Source organism: Scatophagus argus, chromosome 19 (assembly GCF_020382885.2).
Source record: "Scatophagus argus isolate fScaArg1 chromosome 19, fScaArg1.pri, whole genome shotgun sequence".
Taxonomy (NCBI): domain Eukaryota; kingdom Metazoa; phylum Chordata; class Actinopteri; family Scatophagidae; genus Scatophagus; species Scatophagus argus.
In genome coordinates, this window is record NC_058511.1 from 11,555,673 (window position 1) to 11,577,388 (window position 21,716).

General features: G+C 41.6%; 1 protein-coding gene across 3 annotated transcripts in view; it reads right to left on the minus strand.

Annotated features, from left to right (window-relative positions):
- Positions 1–21,716, minus strand: part of nbas (NBAS subunit of NRZ tethering complex) — a 137,921-nt gene that overhangs the window by 65,787 nt on the left and 50,418 nt on the right. For all 3 annotated transcript variants that reach the window (XM_046373882.1, XM_046373884.1, XM_046373883.1), the window contains 10 exons: positions 19,805–19,917; positions 17,604–17,717; positions 14,375–14,488; positions 12,534–12,691; positions 11,737–11,811; positions 9,706–9,882; positions 8,987–9,100; positions 7,684–7,807; positions 3,738–3,814; positions 2,706–2,843 (listed from right to left, as the gene is read on the minus strand). In XM_046373882.1, coding sequence (XP_046229838.1) covers positions 2,706–2,843; positions 3,738–3,814; positions 7,684–7,807; positions 8,987–9,100; positions 9,706–9,882; positions 11,737–11,811; positions 12,534–12,691; positions 14,375–14,488; positions 17,604–17,717; positions 19,805–19,917 — 1,204 coding nt within the window. The remainder of the gene's footprint in view (positions 1–2,705; positions 2,844–3,737; positions 3,815–7,683; positions 7,808–8,986; positions 9,101–9,705; positions 9,883–11,736; positions 11,812–12,533; positions 12,692–14,374; positions 14,489–17,603; positions 17,718–19,804; positions 19,918–21,716) is intronic.

The following is a 21,716-nucleotide window of genomic DNA, read 5'->3' on the forward strand; positions in this document are numbered from 1 at the left end:
GTATGAAATTATGCGATAGTGACAAGAGAACTGAAAGAGCCTGAGACTTATTGAGACACAGTGTTACTGCTCTTCAAGTGGAGAGTGGGAAACACTTGGAGACAGCTTGACACGCCACAGCATACACACACAAACACACCACCCACTTTCGCACGAAAACAAATCCAACACTCCAACGCGTACCAACATGTTAGCCCACAGTTGCGTGCACACACACACACTATACTGGATGCACATAGATGTGTGAAAGCTATAAACAGTCATGTTTGTGTGTGTAACGTGTTCTTCTCTACCCCTCCATCCTCATTTGCGATGCATGTGCAAGAATTTCTGATATGCGCACCCTGTCATACGTATCTGAAATTAAATATTGCATGCCGTACAATGTGTGCCCTTAAAAGATAAGAGAAAGAAAGAGAGCTAAAGAAAGCACAAGACAGATGTTTAAAGCATGCACTGTCAGGAAAGTACTGTGGAAGGAGAGGCCGAGATTTGACAAGAGCGAGACAGGCCTTTGGGGGGGGACTCTAAACAGAGTGTTGAAGGAGGGAGGAACGATAGCAGGAAGAGCAACATAATGTGGACAGACGGAGGCAGCATGGGAGAGGCATTAAAACAGAACTGTCATGCCGACAAAGCAATTCATTTAACTTAACTGACAGAGAAAAAATAAGAAAAGGAGAGGGACACGGAGAGCACATACTGGAGGGGAAGAGAGAAGAAAAAAACATGATGAGTGTGGAGAGAGAAATCAAGGTAGAAGGGTTTAATGGTTTTCTTCTCTCATGCTTCTATCAGCACTGGAGTAAAAGTTGCTACTACCTCATCAATAAGAGCTGAGTGAAGGCAAGACCTGGAACACAATGATAACAAGCACACACTCTGGTAGAACACAGCAAAAAAAAAAACTCAGAGGAAATGACAGATAAAAAAAAGGAAGAAATGAGCTAAAAATGAAGGTACAACTACCAAAGTGTAGCGCGGAGGAGGAAAAGCTGTATATATTTTAAGTTAATGGACTTGAACTTCACTTGAGGCAGGAAGTGGAGGAGTGATTACTACCATTAGGATGCAGTGAGGATGTGTGTGTGTGTGAGTGTGTGGCATCTATGTGTTGAGAATAACTTGTTGGTGCACTTGTGTGAGTGGGAGTGTGCATGTGGGTCTTTTGGTCCTGACCTTGAATGTCATCTGGGATACACTTATCCACTTCTTCTGCTGGCCTCTTTTCCTCTTCTTCTCTTTTATTTCAACATTTTACCTCCCCTCCTTCCACCTAGGCTAAAACCCATGAGAGCCACTGTCCACTCAAGCAGAAGGTCAGAGCCATTTCTTCTCTTATTCTCGCCATCACCCCCTGACAACCCTGCCTCCACTCTTTCACTTCAACTATCTTCTTCTTCCCCTTCTCGCCCATATATTCTGATATGTCGTTCTCTCTGAGAAGTAAAGTGGTCTGTTGTGGCTAATTATCGGTTTGCACTGTTTGAAAAATAACATATGAAACATTACTGTGCCACCAGAACGGACAAATGCATTGCATTTGCAGCGTACATGTGGTCAAATTTCCTTTAATCCGCAGAGTCTAAGAGTGAGTTAATTATGCAAAATGTCTGGCTGCTATAATTAAGACATCTGGGGAAAGAAAACCTATTATACACACATATATTAGGACAAATACAGAGACACAATTGCAAAGACATTCACAAACACGAGCGCAGACATCCAATCCAGTGTTTGGATTAAAGCATAAATAAGTGGATTACTATTCTGATGGGTAAAAGGATAATTACAGTTATTTTCGACCTGGGCGTTATTTTCCCAGTTGGTCCCATTATGATTTCTGACTGCATTCATTCATTCATTTTTTTGCCTTGTTCATCACTGTAAAGGCTTTTGTAGTCCCACTTTGACACAAACAATGGTCTCCATCTAAGAGAGCAAACAGCATTTGTGCATTTGAACCCAAAAATAATTAAAATGAATTTTCAACACAATCACACTCAGACAGAAATGACAATTGGCTACAATGACTTGGATTCCTTTCTTTGTGGCTTTTAACCTTTTCAATCCGTCTGTCCCACTGGCAAGACAGTCACAACAAAGTCATGCGGTGCAGCCAATCACCAATTCAACTTTATCTGAAATTCTAGTGGTGATCCCAAAGTTTCCAAAGATACAAAATATGTCTGAGTTATTTTTTTTTTTTAAACTTAGTTTTGTGTATCTCACTCAGAGGAAATGTGTGGTGCTCCCTGGCTGTTAAACGCTCTGACTACAGAGCTAAAACCTACACTTAGCCTCTTAGGTTTCAGAAAACTTCTTCAAAACCAATCTGCTCAAAACAGATCAATGTTTGGGGTCTAGTGTTGAAGCAGCTTTAAACTTTTTAGATGTCTATTTATTTATTTATTTATCTGTGTGACAAATCCCTGCTGTTTGTTGTCAGTATCCCATCAGATGTCTTCCTTTTTTGATGTTTTGTTCATGTTTAATTTATCTGTATGTTTGTGTGGGGAATTCGTAGCATTTTGGGAGTTGAGTAAAACATTTTACATAAAGAATTTATCCTTTCAATCGAGCATAATTCATAGTGGCAATTAGAAGAAGGACTGACGAGTATGGACACCCCGACACCTCCCATTTCAGCTTACCAATATCACCCAAGATCACCACCCGGACACAAAACTGGTATTCAGTCTAACCTGGTAGAGAGTGTGGTTCTTGTTCCTGAAGCAGGGTGTGAGGTGGGAGTAGATCTGCAGGGAGTAGTAATAGGCAGCCAGCTGGAGCGACAAGGCAGAGTGACACTGTTTCTCAAAACACCTGTTGGCATCCAGTACCTGGATATACAGATGGGAAGATCTGAGTAAGATACTTAGCTGGTGGTGGGAGAAAAACATTTAGTAAAAATGCAAATGAAAATAAACTGCACTCCTCTGATTCCAATACTTAATCCTGTGAGAGAAAAAACAAATCTCTCATGGACTTCCACAGTCCTGTTCATAATGTTGAAAAAGCATTTCTAAATCAGAATAACAAGTTAAATATGCAAACCCGTAAGGGAAAAACTGTGTTCATTGTGTCAACCTGTGCAGTGCTCGCAGTCAGTCAGTCACCTCAGATGTCTAATCTGAGTGGGGTTAACAAGATCTCTAGGAAATATCTATGTAATATCCACTCCAGCAGTTCAGTGTTTCACTAGAGATGCGGCAAGTGTTAAGACGCATGAGGGATTTCACTACCTCCTCTTGAACACAATCTACTGCAATCGCTACTGGGTTTCTCAGTCTTATATTTTGTTTTCTTAGGAATCAAAACACGCTGACTATTCCTCTGACAGCTGAGACGAGGTAAACAGGAGCCACGCATAGTGAGGAGGGTGATGTTTATAAAAAAGCGTGACGGTGGATTGAATCCAAGTGTATTGTGCGGTGAATGGGTCATCACAATGTCGTGCTTTTGATGAACCGCTGCTGTGACATGTCATTCAGACAACTCTGGTGCTTTTTAAGTGCGACTTTGATTTGACACACTGATGATGCAAACTGCCTAACACAATAGCTCATCTTGAGAGGTAAGGGCTCTACAGAGGACATGGATTCACTCAGCTGTTTGCCAGAACATTTCTAATAAGACTCGCATTGTTACACACACTTAAATTACCAGACTCTGTTTGTAAGTGTGTTGAAAATAGAGCCCTGTGTTTATGTGTGTGCAACTGTGTGTCCACCTACCTGAGGCAGGGCAAGTAAGTAGGACAGAGCCAGCATCATGTCCCTGGGAAATGCATCGTTGGCCAGCTGCAGCAAAACTGGATAAGGATGGAGGGATGGAAAAGGAGAGAGAGAGAGAGAGAAAGAAAGAGAGAAGGGGGAAGGAAAAGACTTTTAACTTAAGCACTGTGGATTAACAAGCAACCCTCCCCTTTTGGATGAGTCTCATCCCACGTTTGTTGAATACAGACGACAGTGCCCGTCAGAATACACCTCCCTGCGGGCCAGACAAGAGGGGGAAGGTAAAAATAGAGGGAGAAGAGAAGAAGTGTGTGTGTGTGTGTGGGGGGGGGGGGGGTGTTTGCAATGTCAAGAAGCATCATTAAAAATCTTCCCCGAGTTCTGGGACACTGTCCATCTACTCACTGGGCTATTGTGTGCCGTGAGTGTGTTTACATATGTTGTATACAAATGCTGGTTGGTCGTTTGTGTGTGTGCATATGCATGCCTGTATTAGGTTTCTTGCGCAGACTGCATTCATTATTCAAAGAGCAAGTACAGGGCCACTTCTAATAAGTGCTCTCCAGAAGAGCCCAAACTTCATCTAAGTGCACTTTAAAGCTGAATCCGCTGAATGCCAAATTAGCCAATGATGTCAAAGACAGACAGAGGACTTTGATTATCAGGATCCAAAATGATCTGCGTTGACTGCTTTTGGCTTTTCATTTTAAACCACTGATCTGGCTGACCAGGTTGTGCTGACTGCAAATGAAGAGTTTCTGATTAAATGTTGTTTTGATATGTGTTTTGATGACTGAATGTTTGAATGTCTGAATTTACCAGAAATGGCAACAGTCCGCTTGGTTCCTGCTTCTCAAATGTGAATATTCGAAAGAGAATATTCACATTTGAGAACCACAGACACTCAATTAGGATTTTCAGTTCTGACTACAGCAAGGGAATAAGTGAGGTTTTCCCATTATTCTGGTGCTATTGCATAAATGCAACATTAAATCTCACAATAAGAACAAAACAGTTTTTACAATCATCCAAACATTTCCCCAAGCTGTGTCACCTACATGCAGTGAGTGTTTTAATGATCTGCAGCTGTGAATTTGTATTCCATTTCCTTGTGTATCGCAGTGTGTGACAACAGACTCAAAACACACTTGAAAAATAAAGCATTTTTAGTATGCAAACTGACAGATTGAAGAATACTAGATTTTGACATTTTCCTAATGCTTTTCAGTCTAATACATACTTATAAACTGCTTGAAGTTAGTATGTAATATGGAATTGGGAGTCAGCCTATGTTTTCAGTCTTGCTAGGTGTGATGGGACATGGAGTCTACCATCCCAAATAGTGTAAACACACACGACCTTAGTTAATCACTCTCTAACCTGCTCACTAGCTCGGAGGAAATGGTGGGAGAGAGCAGAGAGAAGCAAAGGCTGACAGAATCACTTTGTAGTCTCAGACCCAAAGAGAACAAAAGCCTGTGTTGGTGATAAGAGCCTGTGACAAAATGGAACAGACAGAGAAAAGTAGAGCATGGACACTGGGAGAGAGACAGAGGCAGGGGGCAAAGGGAGAGAGAGACATATACTGTAGAACAAAACTCACACTGCCCATTCATATGTGCACACACACACAGGTCAGTACCTGACATGTGTAGCTGGAGGTTCGCTGTGTGCATGTGCAAGCAGGGGTGGAGTGATGTGCCAGTTTGAAGAGCCATAACAGCTCTCTTAAACAGAGTGCCCATCCTCCTCCTTTTCCCCTCCCCTCCTCTCCTACCCCCCGGGTTTCAATGAGCTACACCTCAGAATGAGCTGATTACACGCCTCTCTAAAGCTACTGATACCATCGGGACAGGAATTACCAGGGGGGTAAACACACACACACACACACACACTTACACACAGAATAGATAACCCTGACTTAAAAGCATGCAGTACTGCTTGTGAGAGAGAGAAAAACAGGGAGCATGATAAAGAGACACCATGCGACTGTGTGTGAATGTGTGTGTGCGTGTCCATGCATAAATACACATAACCCTGCTTCCTGTGTCAGCTAAATTCGGGCAAATTGTGAGCAGGATGGTCAGACAGTGACTTATTGCTATTTCACCTGTGCAGGCACTGTGGAACTACAACTGATTATGGCCCGGTGCAATATGTGGCCCAATGGCAGCACTCCATGTTCTGCACGTATGTGTGTGTGTGTTTCCCCTTCTGTTTCTCCCCACACCACCTTACTCAGCTCAATCCCATTGAGTCACTTTCCACTTGTGTCATCATTAATTACCTCCACCTTATCTGGGCCAGGTGAAAAATCAATATATTTATTTTCTTAAAGGCCATCTCCCAGTCTGTTTTTGAGGACAGTCAGCGTGGCGGGCTGATACGGGAGTCGTTAATCGAAGGCTGTTATCGGACGTGATGCCGTCCAGACCGGCTTTTCTCTTTCTCGACACGTCGCACTTCGTAGCAGCTCTGAAGGGAAGGTGACTTTTAAGAAGAGAGATATTCATTTGAATGACGGCAGCAGAGAGAGGGAGTTTGGATTTGGCAGAATGTGCGAGCGTGTGAGGGACGTGTGTGTGCACGTCTATGCATTAGCACGCCATGGTCAAACTGTGTGCCACGTATCCTTCAGTGTCAACATATTAGTATTCACAAACACACACAGACACACACACATGCACATACACACACACACACACATCTGCTTTTTTATTTTTGTAGTGGAATTGATTTTGGCGAGCAGCTGTGATCCATCACGCAGCATGGCCTCGATGTTTTGACTTGATGCTATCTCTCTGGTATCGTCACAGTGACACATCATTATTTACTGTTGCCGTGAGATGCGTGGATATGCATTAATTAATCAGTATGAGGGTATTGTTCCCATGTTGTCCCCTGATCCACCACATGGGCTCCCTGGCTAGACGGATGAGAAGAGGGAGGGGGCAGGGCGCGTTCTGCAAACACCACAGATTCACTATGACAGAGCACTAAGTTGTAGAATACTCACTTTATCTTTGACATATAGAAAACACTCTAAATAAGCTATATTATTTATGAATTTAAAGAAAGAAGAAAGGCAATTCTAGATTTAGGAAAAGCACACTTAGGTTGAGCTTACCAAACCAGTGTAACAGAGTCACAAAATATTTTAACCGCATTTCAACGGCTTCTGAAAGTAATATGAATAGTTCGGATCTGACCCGCACAGCAGCAGCAGTCAACTCTGAATGAATCTGTTCTTCTCAACTTTCATTCTGGCACTATAACATACAGGTGAGCAAAGCTGTACGTTTTTATTAACCATGTAAGTTGCATTAACTCACACTACACTCACACGGATCAATCAACTCATTCAAATCAATAAAATACAGGAATCCTGGTCGGTGAAAAACAACAACCATGTTGTCAAAATATATTGGCAGTAAAGAGAAAAGCAGCCTTACTTTGTACAACTCTAACAGAAAGCACGACTAAAAAAAGAAAAGCATGGAGCCACAGATGGCTGGAAGATGCAGTCAATATGGTCTGTCTGTTCTGTGGCAGAGTTCAGTTTTATTTCTATCACAGCACAGTCTCAATCAAGACCACAGTAGCAACAGCATGTTAAATACTACTCCGACTGCATTTAATTGTTTCAAGTATGCATTTTAACAGGTTTTTGAAAGCAACGATGTGGGAACATCTCACACTGTGTGACTCAGATTGAATGTAAAATGACAACTGATGACAGCTGGCAGAATAGTTGACGGTTAAAATACAAGTGGTATAACTTTATTCTATATTAAAGCATCTCAAAAAGTTCACACCGTACTTTATCAATCTAGATATTCAGGGCTTGGGTTTTTGGGTGTTCATATGGCTGAATCCCTTTGTCAAAAAAAAAAAAAAAAACAGGCTACTATGTGTCATATATGGAGGCCTTTTTTGCAACACCTACCCTCCGTTGCAGGAAACACGGTCTGTCCTTCAGTTTTGGTCTCGGCCAGCTTGCCAGTACTCAGCAGAACCTCAGCAAAGGTCTCCTGCGGCACATCTTTGTAAGACGAATACACGTCTTGACTCTAAAAGACAGAATGGTGAGAGAGTTATAAATAAATACCTAATGTGTATCTGAGGGAATCCCAACACTAGGAAGAGCAGATCAGACACAGCAAGATGTGATTAAGGTGACTGAGCGTCCTAATTCCCAGGAAGTCAGACAGATGAAAGATGGAATACACAAATGAACCTCAGGGCCAAATAAAGCCTTTTAACACATTTAACACTTTCATTTATAGGATTCTTGTATGCCAAGTTATTCATCAAGTGTCTGAGAGGTGAACAATGAAGCTTGCACTCTTGCCGTCCTCAGAGCTATCGCTTCAACACACGTGTTTCCTGTCCGTCTCTGCTACTCTCACTCCATCCATCTTTCTGTCTTGTTGCATTTGTCTCTCTTTCTCTCTCTCAATCAGACTCTCCTCCCTCCCCACTTCCTTCATCGAAACTGTTAAGGTAAAAACCAATCCCATTGATCAGCTGGCTCATAGACAGATGGATGTGAGGAGCCATTATTGGTAGATGGATGATGGAAGATGGATGAACGCTGGAGATGGAGTGGAGGAGGGGATTTGGAAAGGCCTATTAAAATGTCATGAGAAGAGATGTATCGGCCTTCTCTGTTTCCCCCTCGTGTCCACTCTTTTAGCTATCCACATGATTTGTGTCTCTGAGTAAAAAGCCCAGTCATAGCCCAGGGTTGCCATTTTCTAGGGATAAAGGTCAAACTACTCCTCTTCTTACTTTTGTTCTCTTCCCTCTTCCACAACTCCTTCTGCCAATATTCCTATCTTTTGATTTTTTTAAATATTTACAGCTCCATTTACAGCTACCCTCCATCATACAATACATCTTCTGTCAGAATTATAGATTTCTACCAAAATCTTCACTATCATTCCTAAGTTTATCCTTCTTTTTCCTGTAAAGTACTCTTAGTGCTTACAAATTGCTATTGGCATTAAAATTACTTGTACGAAATCAATATTCATTTTGTCTCAATATAGTTTTTGAAGAATTTTATAAGGCATGGGAGAAAAAAATCTAATTAAATGCCTTAAGTCAGAAACCCACTCGAGCATTTTTGCTGTAATTTAAGAAGGTGACCTGAGGTAAAGAAAAACATAAGAAATGAGGAAAACAGAAATAGTAAGAGGAAGAAAAAAATAATGAGCCAGGAGACCAGCTGGTCTAGAGCCACTCACCGGGTCTACATAGGAATCATCAATGACGTCCTGATAAAAGGGGCTGCAGCCTTGACGCTCCAGGTTGGAGTTCTCACATGCCCCTGCTTGACTAGTGGCTCCTGCGTCGTGACCCTGAGGAGCCATCAAAACATCATTAAACTTTCACAACATGCCCACAGCACTGTCATCTCTCTATCCCACAGCTCACATCCTTTCAATTTTTTTCTCACTCCTCAGAAACCTGCAATCATGAGCCACAACCTCACATCGCTGCCGAGAACAGAGACGCCGTTAATCTCTGCCCCGGCGACCACCAAGCCAGTCCAGACGCCGGCAAACTGCCAGATATTGAAATATTCAACAGGCAGGCCAATTAACTATGCAAGAGATGAGCTCTTGATTGGGTTGTTTTTGGATGAGGACTGTGAAGTCTACGAGTAAGAGCATGATGTGGGAGGTGGGGGAGTCTCTTTACGTACACACACAGTCAAATGCATACATCCTGTGCAGAAACCAGGGAGAGTAAAACACAAGCATAAAGCAAGTAAAGCCGCACTAACTGAATTGTTATTGTTGGCTGCCTCAAGATGCTTTTTACACATTAGTGTTTATCCAACATGAAAACCACAGACATTTAGTTACTTAATTCATTAGGCACTTCATTCACACACATAAAAACTGTCATTAGCATCACCACAGGTCACAACAATTAAAAAGAAAACGGTCAGTGTTCTTACTTGCAAAGGTCGTAGGTAGTTAAGTGATTCTTTCCACCAGCGGTGGTCGCTGACCGTGGTCAGCACAGCCTTGGTGGTCAGCCCTGTAGTGGCCAGCACCTCCATGGTCTTAGCTGTAGTCCTGTGCAGCAGGTCCCCTGCTGTCCCCACGGGGGAGCTCACAGGGGGAGCGCAGGCCTGGGGCCGAGCAGGTGAAAGAGGTTACAGGATGGAGAGAAATGACATGATATCCACATTATTTTGGGATATTCTTGCATGTGCAGTAGTATCCTTTGTAGGAGCCTAACTTGAAGTCATCCTTTATTGTTATATTAGACCGAAGGACGAATTTTGAGCTGAGCACTCTAGAGTATCAATATGGTATTAGACATGGTTGTGCATTGTTTTTTTATGAGGTACTTGAGAGGAGCACTTCAATAAGCATGGAGCTCTTTGTGTTTGTGGGTTTGTTTGTGTGCTGAGAAAGGGAATTACAATATACAATGTTCAGGCTGCACAGAGTCCTCCCAGCTCTGCATGAGACATGCAGTCCGTACTTTGTAAAGAACTTTGTGACACATTCATACAAGGTTAGGTATTACAAAGAGGAAACAGATCTATTGCACAAACAAGGAGCATTGTACTTTTTTTTAACTGGTGATGAGGATTACACAACTCAATCCAACATTTATACTAAGTGACTAATATCAAAACACCTTGAAGTCACAGTAGCTGGCTTCTTAAAGCAAAAGAAGCCAGCTACTGACATTTGTGGAAATATGCTTATTGTGTTCTCTGGTGTAAAGTCAGATGAGGTCTATACCACTCAGCCTGTCTGAGTGGTGTCTACTGTCTCAGCCAGTAGCCACTTAGCATAAAGACTGGAAGAACGGAAAAACGGTTAGCCTGGCCCCGATCAAAGATCAGCACCACTAAAGTTCACTAAAACCTTCTATGTGAGGTTATGTGCCAGTCTATTTCTAGGATCTGAATGGTAACTTCCTGGAATCTCTGCTGGCAATGACTCAAGAAATACTGTGGCACATACAGTAAGAGAAGCCCCATGAAAAGGCAATTTGTTGTTTTTATACACAATTTTACAGATTAAAAACAAAATATAATATGTTAATTGATGAGCTTTAAAAGTGCTGGTGGGTCGATGCTGCTTGCTGTAGTTTCATATTTGACAGACAGACATTAGAGTCAATCACTTCTGTCTTACATTCGAGCAGAAGGAAATTAAGGTTGCTCTCACAAAATGTCAAACTATCCCTTTAAAGGACGGCAGGATGCCATCAAATTCACATTAAAGCATAGCATGAAAATTGAAGGAGCAATAAAGGTACATCACATTCACAAGTAAAAAATAGAATAATCATTTTTAAAATTAACAAATGTTTGGTGCATTGTACAGTGAATTGCATTCTTTTTGTGTTTTTGAAAGCATGCCACCAGTTTCCACAGTATGTTGGTTACTGCCCAGTTGAAAAGGAAATCCAAACCAAATTTAGAAGGCCGGTGGGTCGGGGCCAGATCGTTTTGGGCCTTTCATCAATACTTCATTTGGCCGGGGACTGAGGGTCAGTGAATGAAAGGAACCTAAACGCACAACTACTCCAGATGTTTGTGAAAAAACACACGCATTCTCACACACACACACAAAGATAAATAAAAAAAGGCTTAAATATACACGGGTGAGGAGTAGGGACATCAATACAGCCATAAAATGACAACAGACAGCTTCAAATGAGCACCCATCCAGACACAAAGGGGATGTGATGCAAGTCATGAAACATTAACACCCACTCAAGGCACCATAAAGCTGGCGGTGCTGAAGGGGAGGTGACCGGGAGGCATAAATAAACCAAGAGAGCTGAGCAACTTTAACAGTAGATTTACAACTCATCAAATATGGAGTAATAGGAAAACACACAAACCGAACAAAGAGACGAAGATACACCCACACAGGAATAGTAGAAACCCTGTAGAAGTAGAAGACTTGCACATACAGAAACATATACTCTTACATATGGAGACTTAACACACACAAACCTTTACGGAGTCGGCCTCTCGTTCCCTCTTAGTGTTAACAGGCTCCATTTGATAGTTAACTGCTTGGTACAACACCTGGAGGACAGAAACATTTGGGTTTGTCTAAAGGCTTAACACCACAACAGCAAAAAAATGTTGTGTTCAATGAGTCCCTTAAAGATTTTTATTTTTATTTTTTTTGGAGACAGTGAGTTTGTATTGGCCACCTCTTCAACTGCCACAAACTTTTGAGGGTGGCAGCAGCAGAGAAAGAGAACCTGGACTTAGAGGGTCAGGCTTCCAATTATTTGGCTTGTGACTCTTAAAAGTAATGCAAAGTCGACTCATAACTTCCAAACAGGTTGTATTTAAAAATCTTCTGTGAGAAGTTCAACCAAAAGAGTCACAATCCTTTCTTAGACTGTTCCATCTAAATACCTTTTAGAGGCCCAAAGAGGCAAAATATTCCTTTTCTTTGGTAACACAAATGTTTTTTCTTCTACTGTAATTTTTTAAATCATCTTGCGACACCTCAGATTTATTATGCAGCCTTTGAAGGATCTCAAAGATTAATCTTAAAATCATAATTTTTCTGGTTAAAAGGCTCGATGTATCAAAGAAAACCATGTTGCTGTGTTGATGTCTTTCTTTGTTCATATGAAAGGTAACTACTGAGTTCCTCTTTTTGTTTACTGGCCTTCCTGTTTTATCTAATTCTTCTTCGAGCTGACTCGTCTACTACAGGCTGCTGCAGAAAAGACAAGAAACACTGTAACAAACGCCATATTGGTCAAACCACAATAAGAATAAAATGTAACCTGGGTCTGCAGATCACTGGAGGCAGCCAGAAGGCCATGGATGTTGTCAGGTGGACAGTGAGTGAGGGAGAAGGCTAAAAGCTCCTGTCTGGCCTCCAGGTCTCCATAACCCTCACACTGACCGAGCAGGCTGCAAACATCCCACGCTGGACCATAACCTGGAGGAAGAGCAGACGGAGGCAAACAAGACAGGGAGGTAACACAAAGCAAAGAGAGGAAAGGAGGAAAATTGAATGATGCGATTTTAAATTAAAGTGAAAATGAGACCAGGAGATTTCAGAAACTATGATAAAAAACAATGTAAATCAATAAAAATATTATGCGGCAAGGAATGATACAAAGTATAAGGTCAAGTATAAACCCAAACTCACTCGTTTCACACATAAATGTGTCACACAATATAGCTGAGCAGAAGTAGTTTTCATTTCTCTCAGTATCCTTCTATCCCTGCTGATCAACCCTGAATCCTATCAGACCGAAGACCAAGGTCCCATAACACATAAAGCCACACAAGCTGCACAAGTCGCACTCACATACTTAATGAAATTGAAAAATTTGCAGAAGAAAAAAAATAAAACGCAAAGGATATAATGCTTAGATATTCATAATATAATAAAAAAGTATAACCTTCTAAGCCCTTGGAATATTAATACATATTTAAATGTAAACCACTTTTCCCCTTGAAGAAAATATCATTGTAATAACTGTGCTACATTTGTTCCAGCTTCATCGCAGACAAAAACCAACACACCATCCTGACTTCATTCTTACAAACAGATTCAATTATTCCCATTGTGTTCACAGACAGAAAACCACCTTCGCCTCCTCCTCAGCACCTTTCACTCATCCACACTGTCTAAAGTTACTCAGAGCTATGGGGGTAATGCAACACGAGGTCAGAGCAAACATACAGTCATCAGAATGACCACTTCAATCTGTTAAGGAAAACTCCAAAGCAGGCAGTCTAGATCGTAACAACTTTGCGATATCAATCTACTTTTCATTGCTCTCATGGATGAACGGATATAGAGCCATCCTTGATTTGAGCTATCCAAAGGAAGGATGTACAAAGCACAATGCGAGCAAGTTAAAACATAAGAAAAATCATTGCTGGGCCCTGAAAGATAGACCAGTTCTTTTTGAAAAGAAGAATCTTCATCACCTCCACACATGTAGCCAGCGGCTGTGTTGAATGGATATGAAGGTCAGATTTTTGGTTTTATGAAGTTATAGATATTCGTCCATCTATGAGGCACTTTGTTGGTGTAGTGCTGCCTTGAGATTAGAATAAGAATTTGTTTAAAACCGTCGACTTGATGCTCCGGTGAAGCTTTGGTGAACTCACTTCCCAGGATCTCAATACCAACATTTGTGAGTAAATTGTTTATCGTAACCAATAGCCTTCTACCAGTCATTTGCTACCTTGTACCTTGTCTGATTTTCATGTTTGTAGAGGACACTAAATACTATGTGGGAAATGCATACAGCAGAATATATTCAAAAATGCTATACCATAATAATACTTGTGTAACCTAAATCAATGCGGTCCCTTCCATGAGTCGAGATCATGATACTGCATTCATTACTTATGATATGAACAGCTACCCGAGGGTTGACAAAGCAAAACACAGTGCACCACATTTTCAGAAAAAAAATCTATTTTATGACAGTGGCTCTGGTGGAGCTCTGCTGTCAGGACAGGCCTCTGTTGAGATTCAAGCTTTGGAATCGCGTTTCCCCCATCTATAACTGAATCAAATGAGGAGAAAGGCAGGCAGACAGAAGTGAACTTTACAGCTTTTCTGCAGGCTTTAGTGCACGGCTCATGGTCAGCTACATACCTGCAGCCATGAGGTCCTGACAGTGGATGTAGGAGGCCTTGAAGTCCAGACGTTGGAGAGCCTGTTCTGCCAGCAGGGTCAGTACTTGGCCTTTTCGCGTGGCCTTGTCATCTCCTAGACAAAAAAAAACACACATACAAACACAAACACACACACACACACAGATATTTGTTTAAGCTGATCTCAGCACCTTAGAGAGGGAACATGTGAAAGTCATCACCTCTTTTTAAACTATATTTTTTAATCCTGAAACCAGTCAACATATCAAACCCACCACGCTAAACAGAGAATCGCATAACCTTGCATAAATTTAATTTAATAAACCTCTTCTTAAATCTCCATCTGACTGCACACACAGGCTCAAGGTTTTAATATAAGGACATCTAAATGTATTAGCTGCACCACAGGCTTAGCCCAAGACTACATATTAAACATTGTCTACCATAAATGAGGTTATTGCCATGTCTGTTCAATGCAAAGACGCAGTATGAAATATCAAAAAGGCCATGCTTTGTGGCTAAACAAGAATGAATCTCTGTATGATATCTTCGTGTTGGTAGGATTGGTGGTGGTGTTCACATTCACGTGGCGTCTTGGGACGACCTTTGATGTCTATCTAAGCTCACTAAACAAAAAGGAGAGGACAGGACGATCAAAAGAGGCAGAGGCAGAAACAAACCTCCTGAACAGACCTGCACACTGAAGATCAAAGAACATAATGGCGAGAAGTGATGAAGAAGTGCAATGCTGCTCGACTGGTCAGCGTGTGCGTGTGTGTGTGTGTGTGTGTGTGTGTATGGACTGAGCGATGGATAGAAACGGTGGTGTTTAACAAAGAGGTGCTGGTCAAATGTTTTATGGGTGACTGGTGAAAGGGTGTCTTCAAAAGCTGTCAAGACCTCAATACAGAGGAGGTTCGTCATTCACCTTGTGCTTTTATGAAGACATTCTCTGGCATTGATTTCAAGACAATCTAAATGAGACATCTTGGGTCTCTACCTGTCTTTGATGGGCTAATCAAAGGCTGGGATGAAAAGGTGAGAAATGTCAGAAAAACAACTAATAGAAATAACTCAAGCCAATAAGCTTTGGCCACAACTCCTGAGGCTTTTTATTGGATGACAAGGATCCTTTCCAGGTCAGCATAATATGGACCTCATTTGGAATATAATAATTATTGATTAATTCAGACAAAAACAACTTTTTTTCCAACCTCTACCCCCATAACAGTGAATGATTTACGGAGCATTTCTGTAGCAGCAACCAAACCCTCAGGGCTTTTTACTGGTGTGCTGGTGATACCTGCATTAAATATTCACCACAGAGCCCCAGAGCTATGCGCCCTTCAAAAGCCTCCCCCCTGCATTTATTTATTTAAAAATTTGTTTATTCCTCTTCTCATCTCCCTCTGCCTTCTTTTTTTCTAAAGCCACACAGTGAGAGCTGCCTGCTGACTGAATGTGAGCAGAAGAGACTCAGAAATGCCACAAGGCCGGTTAGCAGGTTTCCTTTAGCTGGCGACAGGCCTCAGAGAGAGAGAGAAGACAGAACAAGCTACGAGTCGAGAGATGATGGACAGAAGAGAGAGGAAAGCAACGCACACGGAGAGACAGACAGACACGGAAGAGTTGAGCTCATATTCTTGAAGAGGAATAAAGATGCAACAAACACAGAGATACAGAGAAGGACGGCAGCGTTCAAGTCGTCCTGGAGGACAAGGGGTAACAGGCGACATCGATAACTCTATCACATGTCAGTTTAACGGATGGCTGTGGGTGGGTGGATGGAGGGATCCCAGTGTACACAGTTTGAATTTAGATTTTTTTCAACTACATGAATTTTATCTAGGAATGAAAATTTTAAAACATATTGACCTGATTGCATTGCTCCTCAGTCAGCTGCAGGGTGTGCTTGCAGTGATACCATGATGCAGTTTTCTAATCCAAAGGGAACGATGCGAAATCTCACGCACAAACATAAAACCCTTGTGAAAAAAATGAATTAAATATAGAAGAATTCCATTTGAAACTACCATGAGACGACTGATGTAAACACGATTTTGGTCAAGAGCTTGGACTTAAAGTACCTCCAAAACACGAGAGGTTGGAAAGACAGAAACACTCAACTTAAAGAACTGAAATCTGTTTACTAAAACTAGACGAGGCTCATCAGCGGCTTCACCAGCAGAATTTATGAATTCCACACCAAACTTAGTATCAAGATATTTCACGTTTTCCTTCACATACTACATAGAATCAAATATTTGCAAGTTTATGCATTAAACTTTGCCTTTGGGTCCAGTTTTACTGATGAATCTTAAAATATCACACTGGGTACATCCAAAATAAATACAATATTGCAAGGTGCAATGTTAAGAATCAAACTCTTTTCATATATTTTCTGCAAAACACATGGTTCACATACCAAACGCAAAGAAAAAAACAAAACAAAAAGGATATCGACCGTAATTACAAAACTGTCGACAAAGTGAGTTGAATACCTCTTTCCAGCATCCGCCAGGTTTGAGGTTCAATACTTTTTGTTTTCTTTCTTTATCCATTTTTAAAGCAACTGAGCTTCAAAGGGGCCAGGCAGCAGCTGCCTCCATAGGTAAAAACACGAACCTCGACATTTTTGTTTTTTTTATTTCACATTTTTACAAAAATGAAAAACTAAATGAAATCAAACATTCTGCGAAACAGTCGACAACCAAATATCACGAACTTAGTTTAAAATGGTATTTCTGGATGGGCTCTTCACAAGGATGCAAAACCTATGTCGATATGTGACTTAATGCCCTTACACTGAACCCGCTCTGCACTGTCATAACTACATGAAACTTGAGAAAAAACAAAGGATGAGAGAACACACAAAATGATGCCTCTGGGGAGCGAAATTTGCTCGCTCCTTCAAGGTGTGTGTGTGTGTTTCTATGTGCTTAAGTATGGATTTTTGCTTGAAAGCTGCAACACCGCTCCAGTAGGTGAATTTCTCTCTACCGTGAGAACCGTTGACGCACTCACTGAAAGTACCCACGCATGTTAGGCTATGTCTCTGTGCCTCGTGTGGGCGGTCCTTTCTCTCTTAATCTCATGAGCTTTGCCACCAGAGAAGAGCCTTACTCACTGAGAGTTTGCCTTCATACATAGGATAAGACCTCAAAAGAAAAGAGAGGAAAAGTGATGCGATGTGGTCAGCAGTGTCAGATAAAGTGCGTGTCTGTCAGTACCTGCCACTCTGAGAAGCGACGCCAGGTTCAGCAGAGTAGTGGACTGCTTGTAGGCCGTGGGGCAGTGGGCGATGCACTCCTTCACGAGAGACAGACGGTCTGATCGCAGACGCACTGGCAGGGGGAGAGAAGGGAGGGGTGTCAGACATGTTCAGCTAATTACTGTATTCAGTCTGGAGGAAGCTGCAGCTGATGATACAAATGATCGGGTGTAAATGATGGAGATGCAGCTGCTGTCATGATTCCTGCGAAACAATAGAATGCTGTATAGTTATTTATAATAACAACAATATATCAGCCAGTGCTGGTGAGGATAAAAAGGAGCATAATAAAATATATGGAAAAATATTACTGCTACAAATATTTATCGACGTTTGTCATTTCAATTAATTATCGACAATTGTGATAAACTTATTAATCATTTAAATCTTTTTATAAGCAGAAAAGGCAAAGACCATCTGGTCTCCAATGTGAAGATTTGCTGAGGATTTTGCCCTTTTACATAATAATGCAAGCTGAGCGGCTTTGTGTTTTGCACTGTTGAAGGAATTTTCACCATGTACTGACAATTGATACCAGTTACGAGAAAAAATAAAGGTGAATTAATGATATATGATGGTTATACGTTCAATTCAAATAGCTGTTTAAGAACCAGTTCTTGGAGATTCAGTGCTTATTGTTTCCAATTAACTATATGCATTTAATTTGGCTAATATCCTGGAGTTACGAGGTAAGAGACAGAAACTCCCAAAAATCCATTTTTCTACACTGGCAGTAAAAATCTGAGAAATAGCACGTTTAGTGCCTCCACAAGCTTCGGTACTTTCTCCACCACCTGCTGAGTATCTTTATGGCTTGGCATAACTTTGGGCGAGGCCTAGAAGGAATTCCGGGGAGGGTGGTGTCTATGAAGCATCGCCTAAGGCTCTGTAGGAGGGCTGCAGGAGACAACCTAAGACGGGTTACATATGCTCAAATCCTTTCACTTCATACTTGTGCATGTTTATCTCAAGAGTGTGGGAGCTTACAAGGAAAGGGCTTTTACTTTGGCGAAAAAGAAAAATAATGTGCATTTTTGTGGGTGGACAGTATGTGTGCGTGTGCCCTTGAGTCAGTGCAAAAAAAAAATACTCAGAAGGCACTGCAGGCAATACAGAACCACGGAGCCAATCGGGCCCTGAAAACTGAAGAAAGGCTTTATAATAATCACTGATATAAAGAAAACAAATACAAAACAGGAAGTAATAATTCAAGAATTTCCCTTTTATTATAATTCCTTTCAGTCTCTCTGTTTAGCTTTAGTTTCTCAGTCACATTTCCTTCATTCTCGTACTTTCTTCCTAAACTCTCTCCTCCTCTCACCTTTGTCTCAAAGGTAAGAATAAGTGGGCAGCAAAAAAATAATGTGAGTAGACAGCAGGAAGGGAGCAGAGAGAGGAGTGAGAGTAAGAGGGCCAAGAAGAAACGGAAAAACGAAAACCTGGGGAATAAGTGTCGAAAAAAGAGGGAGAAGGAGAAGGAGGGAGAGAGAGAGAGAGAGAGAGAGAGAGAGATGGCAGTTTATGGCTCCCTCTCTCACAGCGGTTTTATGCTGGCAGCTCAGTTTGATGAGGGCAAAGGGGGGAAGAGAGTAGAGGCCTCAGAGGCAAACAACACCTCAGTTCAGAGGTGAGGCGATGAGGGGCCAAGCTGGTTCATTCTGGCTGCACAGTTTCCTTTAACAGAGAGCCATGCCTGGAAACTGCTGCGGTAGGGTGCCAATGATGAGCCAGTGAAGAGAGAAAGAAAGAGAGTGGAGGTGAATACTGATTGGCCAGGTTTACAGATGGAGCAGAAATATTAAAAAGGACGTGTGTGTGTGTGTGTGTGTGTGCGTGTAGGAGAAAGCACACACGCACAGACCAAACACTTCAATCCTAATTAGGCCATCAGGCAGATGTTGTTTGCCCAACAGTTGATCCATAAATAACCATATATTTAGATATAGTGGCAAGGAGAAGCGACATATGGAGGGACAGAGGAAGTGACAGCAGGGAGGGAGACAGGTCGCATGTAAGATGGGTGAGAGAGGTGAGGGACAGCGTCCTTGCAACCTCTCCATGTCTGAGTTTAAATTAAGAACACATGAATGAATGCACAGGCACTTGTGGTTAATTGAGCAAATTTTCTACCCAGACATACACATACACACTGTGTTGTACCTTGCAGTGGCAGGATGCTGACGCTAAAGTCTTCAAGTTGGCTGAGGGCGCTGATGAGGTCCAGTTCATCCTGAATGGCCTGAGGACAGTCTGTGATGAGCTGGAGACACGCCCTGACGGAGACAGAAACCCGTTTGGTCGGCTACATTAATCGGTAGATCCAAAAGAGGAAGCCTCAGTTTTAGCTACAGAGGAGCAGATGTTCTTATGATCAGAACATTAAAATGTGTAAAGGAGAGGCAAGTTGGAAAGCAAAAGTTCAAACATTTCAGGAAATTCTGTTAGCTATTAGCAGTTGATTAGCTTAGCTAAAAACCAGTGTTAATAACTGGTCTGTATAAAAGCTCCAAAGCTCACAAATCAACACAGAATACGCTGTTTAATGTATAAAAAACAGTGTGAACACGTCAGTTTGTTGCCTGAGCACAGGTTAGGTGCCAAACCATTCAGCTCTGGGCAGATGTACTCAGTGAAGACTTCACCTGCGTTTTACACATCATGTTTTGTATGGCTTTAACAAAGGAAATAAAATGCATGAGCTTCAATTGGATTTTCTCTTCTGACAGAGCCAGGCTAGCAGTCTCCAGTCTTCCAATCTGCTAAGCTGCTAGCTGTATGTTAAGACAATAACACAAGAGCTTTATTGATCTTCTCATCCAATGTCAGAAAGCATCTACCAAAATATCAGGCTGTATCTTTAATTATCAGTAAGGAAGTGAAATTAAAAGCCTTTCAAGTCATTTACTGTTTACCTTTTGGAGGAGTTCAGTTTAAACATGTCAGACACAAGCATCAATGTGTTGCTGCACTTTAAATAGGCGTGAAAACACAGTAAAAGTCACGCTTAATTCGACAGAATTGCAAAAAAAAATGGAAATAAAGCAGCAACAATAAATCTGACTGCATGACAAACTGAGTGGGTAGGACTAAATGAGACACACTTACACATTCTGTAGCAAAAACTGGTTAGTTTGTGAAGTTTCAACTTTCTGATCAGACCCATGGTGAGACTATTCAAATGGATTTATTTACAAAATCTAGAGTAATTTGACGGATCTTCGACAGGGGAGTTTTCTCTTGCTACACAATCCACACTCATTACCCTTAATAGGATTATGTAGCACATCACTTTGCATATGTAACAGCACAATGAATTTGTGAGTGTGTGTGCCTGTTTCAGATGTGAGTATACTTTCTCATTTTCTTGGTTTTTCATCACATAATTATACAGCAAAGCCAAATATGGTACAGACTGAGAGAGAAGAGGAAAAAGGGAGCAGAAAGATCAATTTACAAATAAATAAATCCGACATAAAACAGCGGCTTAGAGAGGAGCTCTGACGTCAGTTAAGCCGAGACGAAGAAAGTTGTCCTTGGGATGTGCACTCATTGCAGAAACATGCTGACCCACAGTTCTTTAACCTTCAGTGTCTGAACAACGAACAGAGGAGAAAAAGCCTCTCGGAATCCCTATCAATGTAATAAAAACATTCCAAAACATACATCTTCAAAAAGATGGTAACAAACTACGCTGCACACATTGTGCAAAACACTCTGTTTCTCACTTTTTGAGCGTGACTGGGGTTCTTGCAAGGAACAAGAGGTTTGTCCTAGCAAATGAGAGCAGAGGAAAGGAAAGAGGAGGGCTGTGGACGGGCAAATGAGAGACACAAAGAGGGCATTTTGATTATGTACCCGTGCTGTCAAGAGTCTGCAGGCAGTCTGCTTGAGACTTATGGGAAAAAAAATGCCAGTGAAAAAAATTTTCAGTCATGGTGTGCTTTGCAGCATGTGCTCTATACTTTGCAGATAACTACTTGCTATTAAACAGACCCAGCAGAACACAAGTTAACATTTGAATAGCAAGTAATCAATGGAGCAACACTGTAGAGACCTTGCCCTACTTTTGATC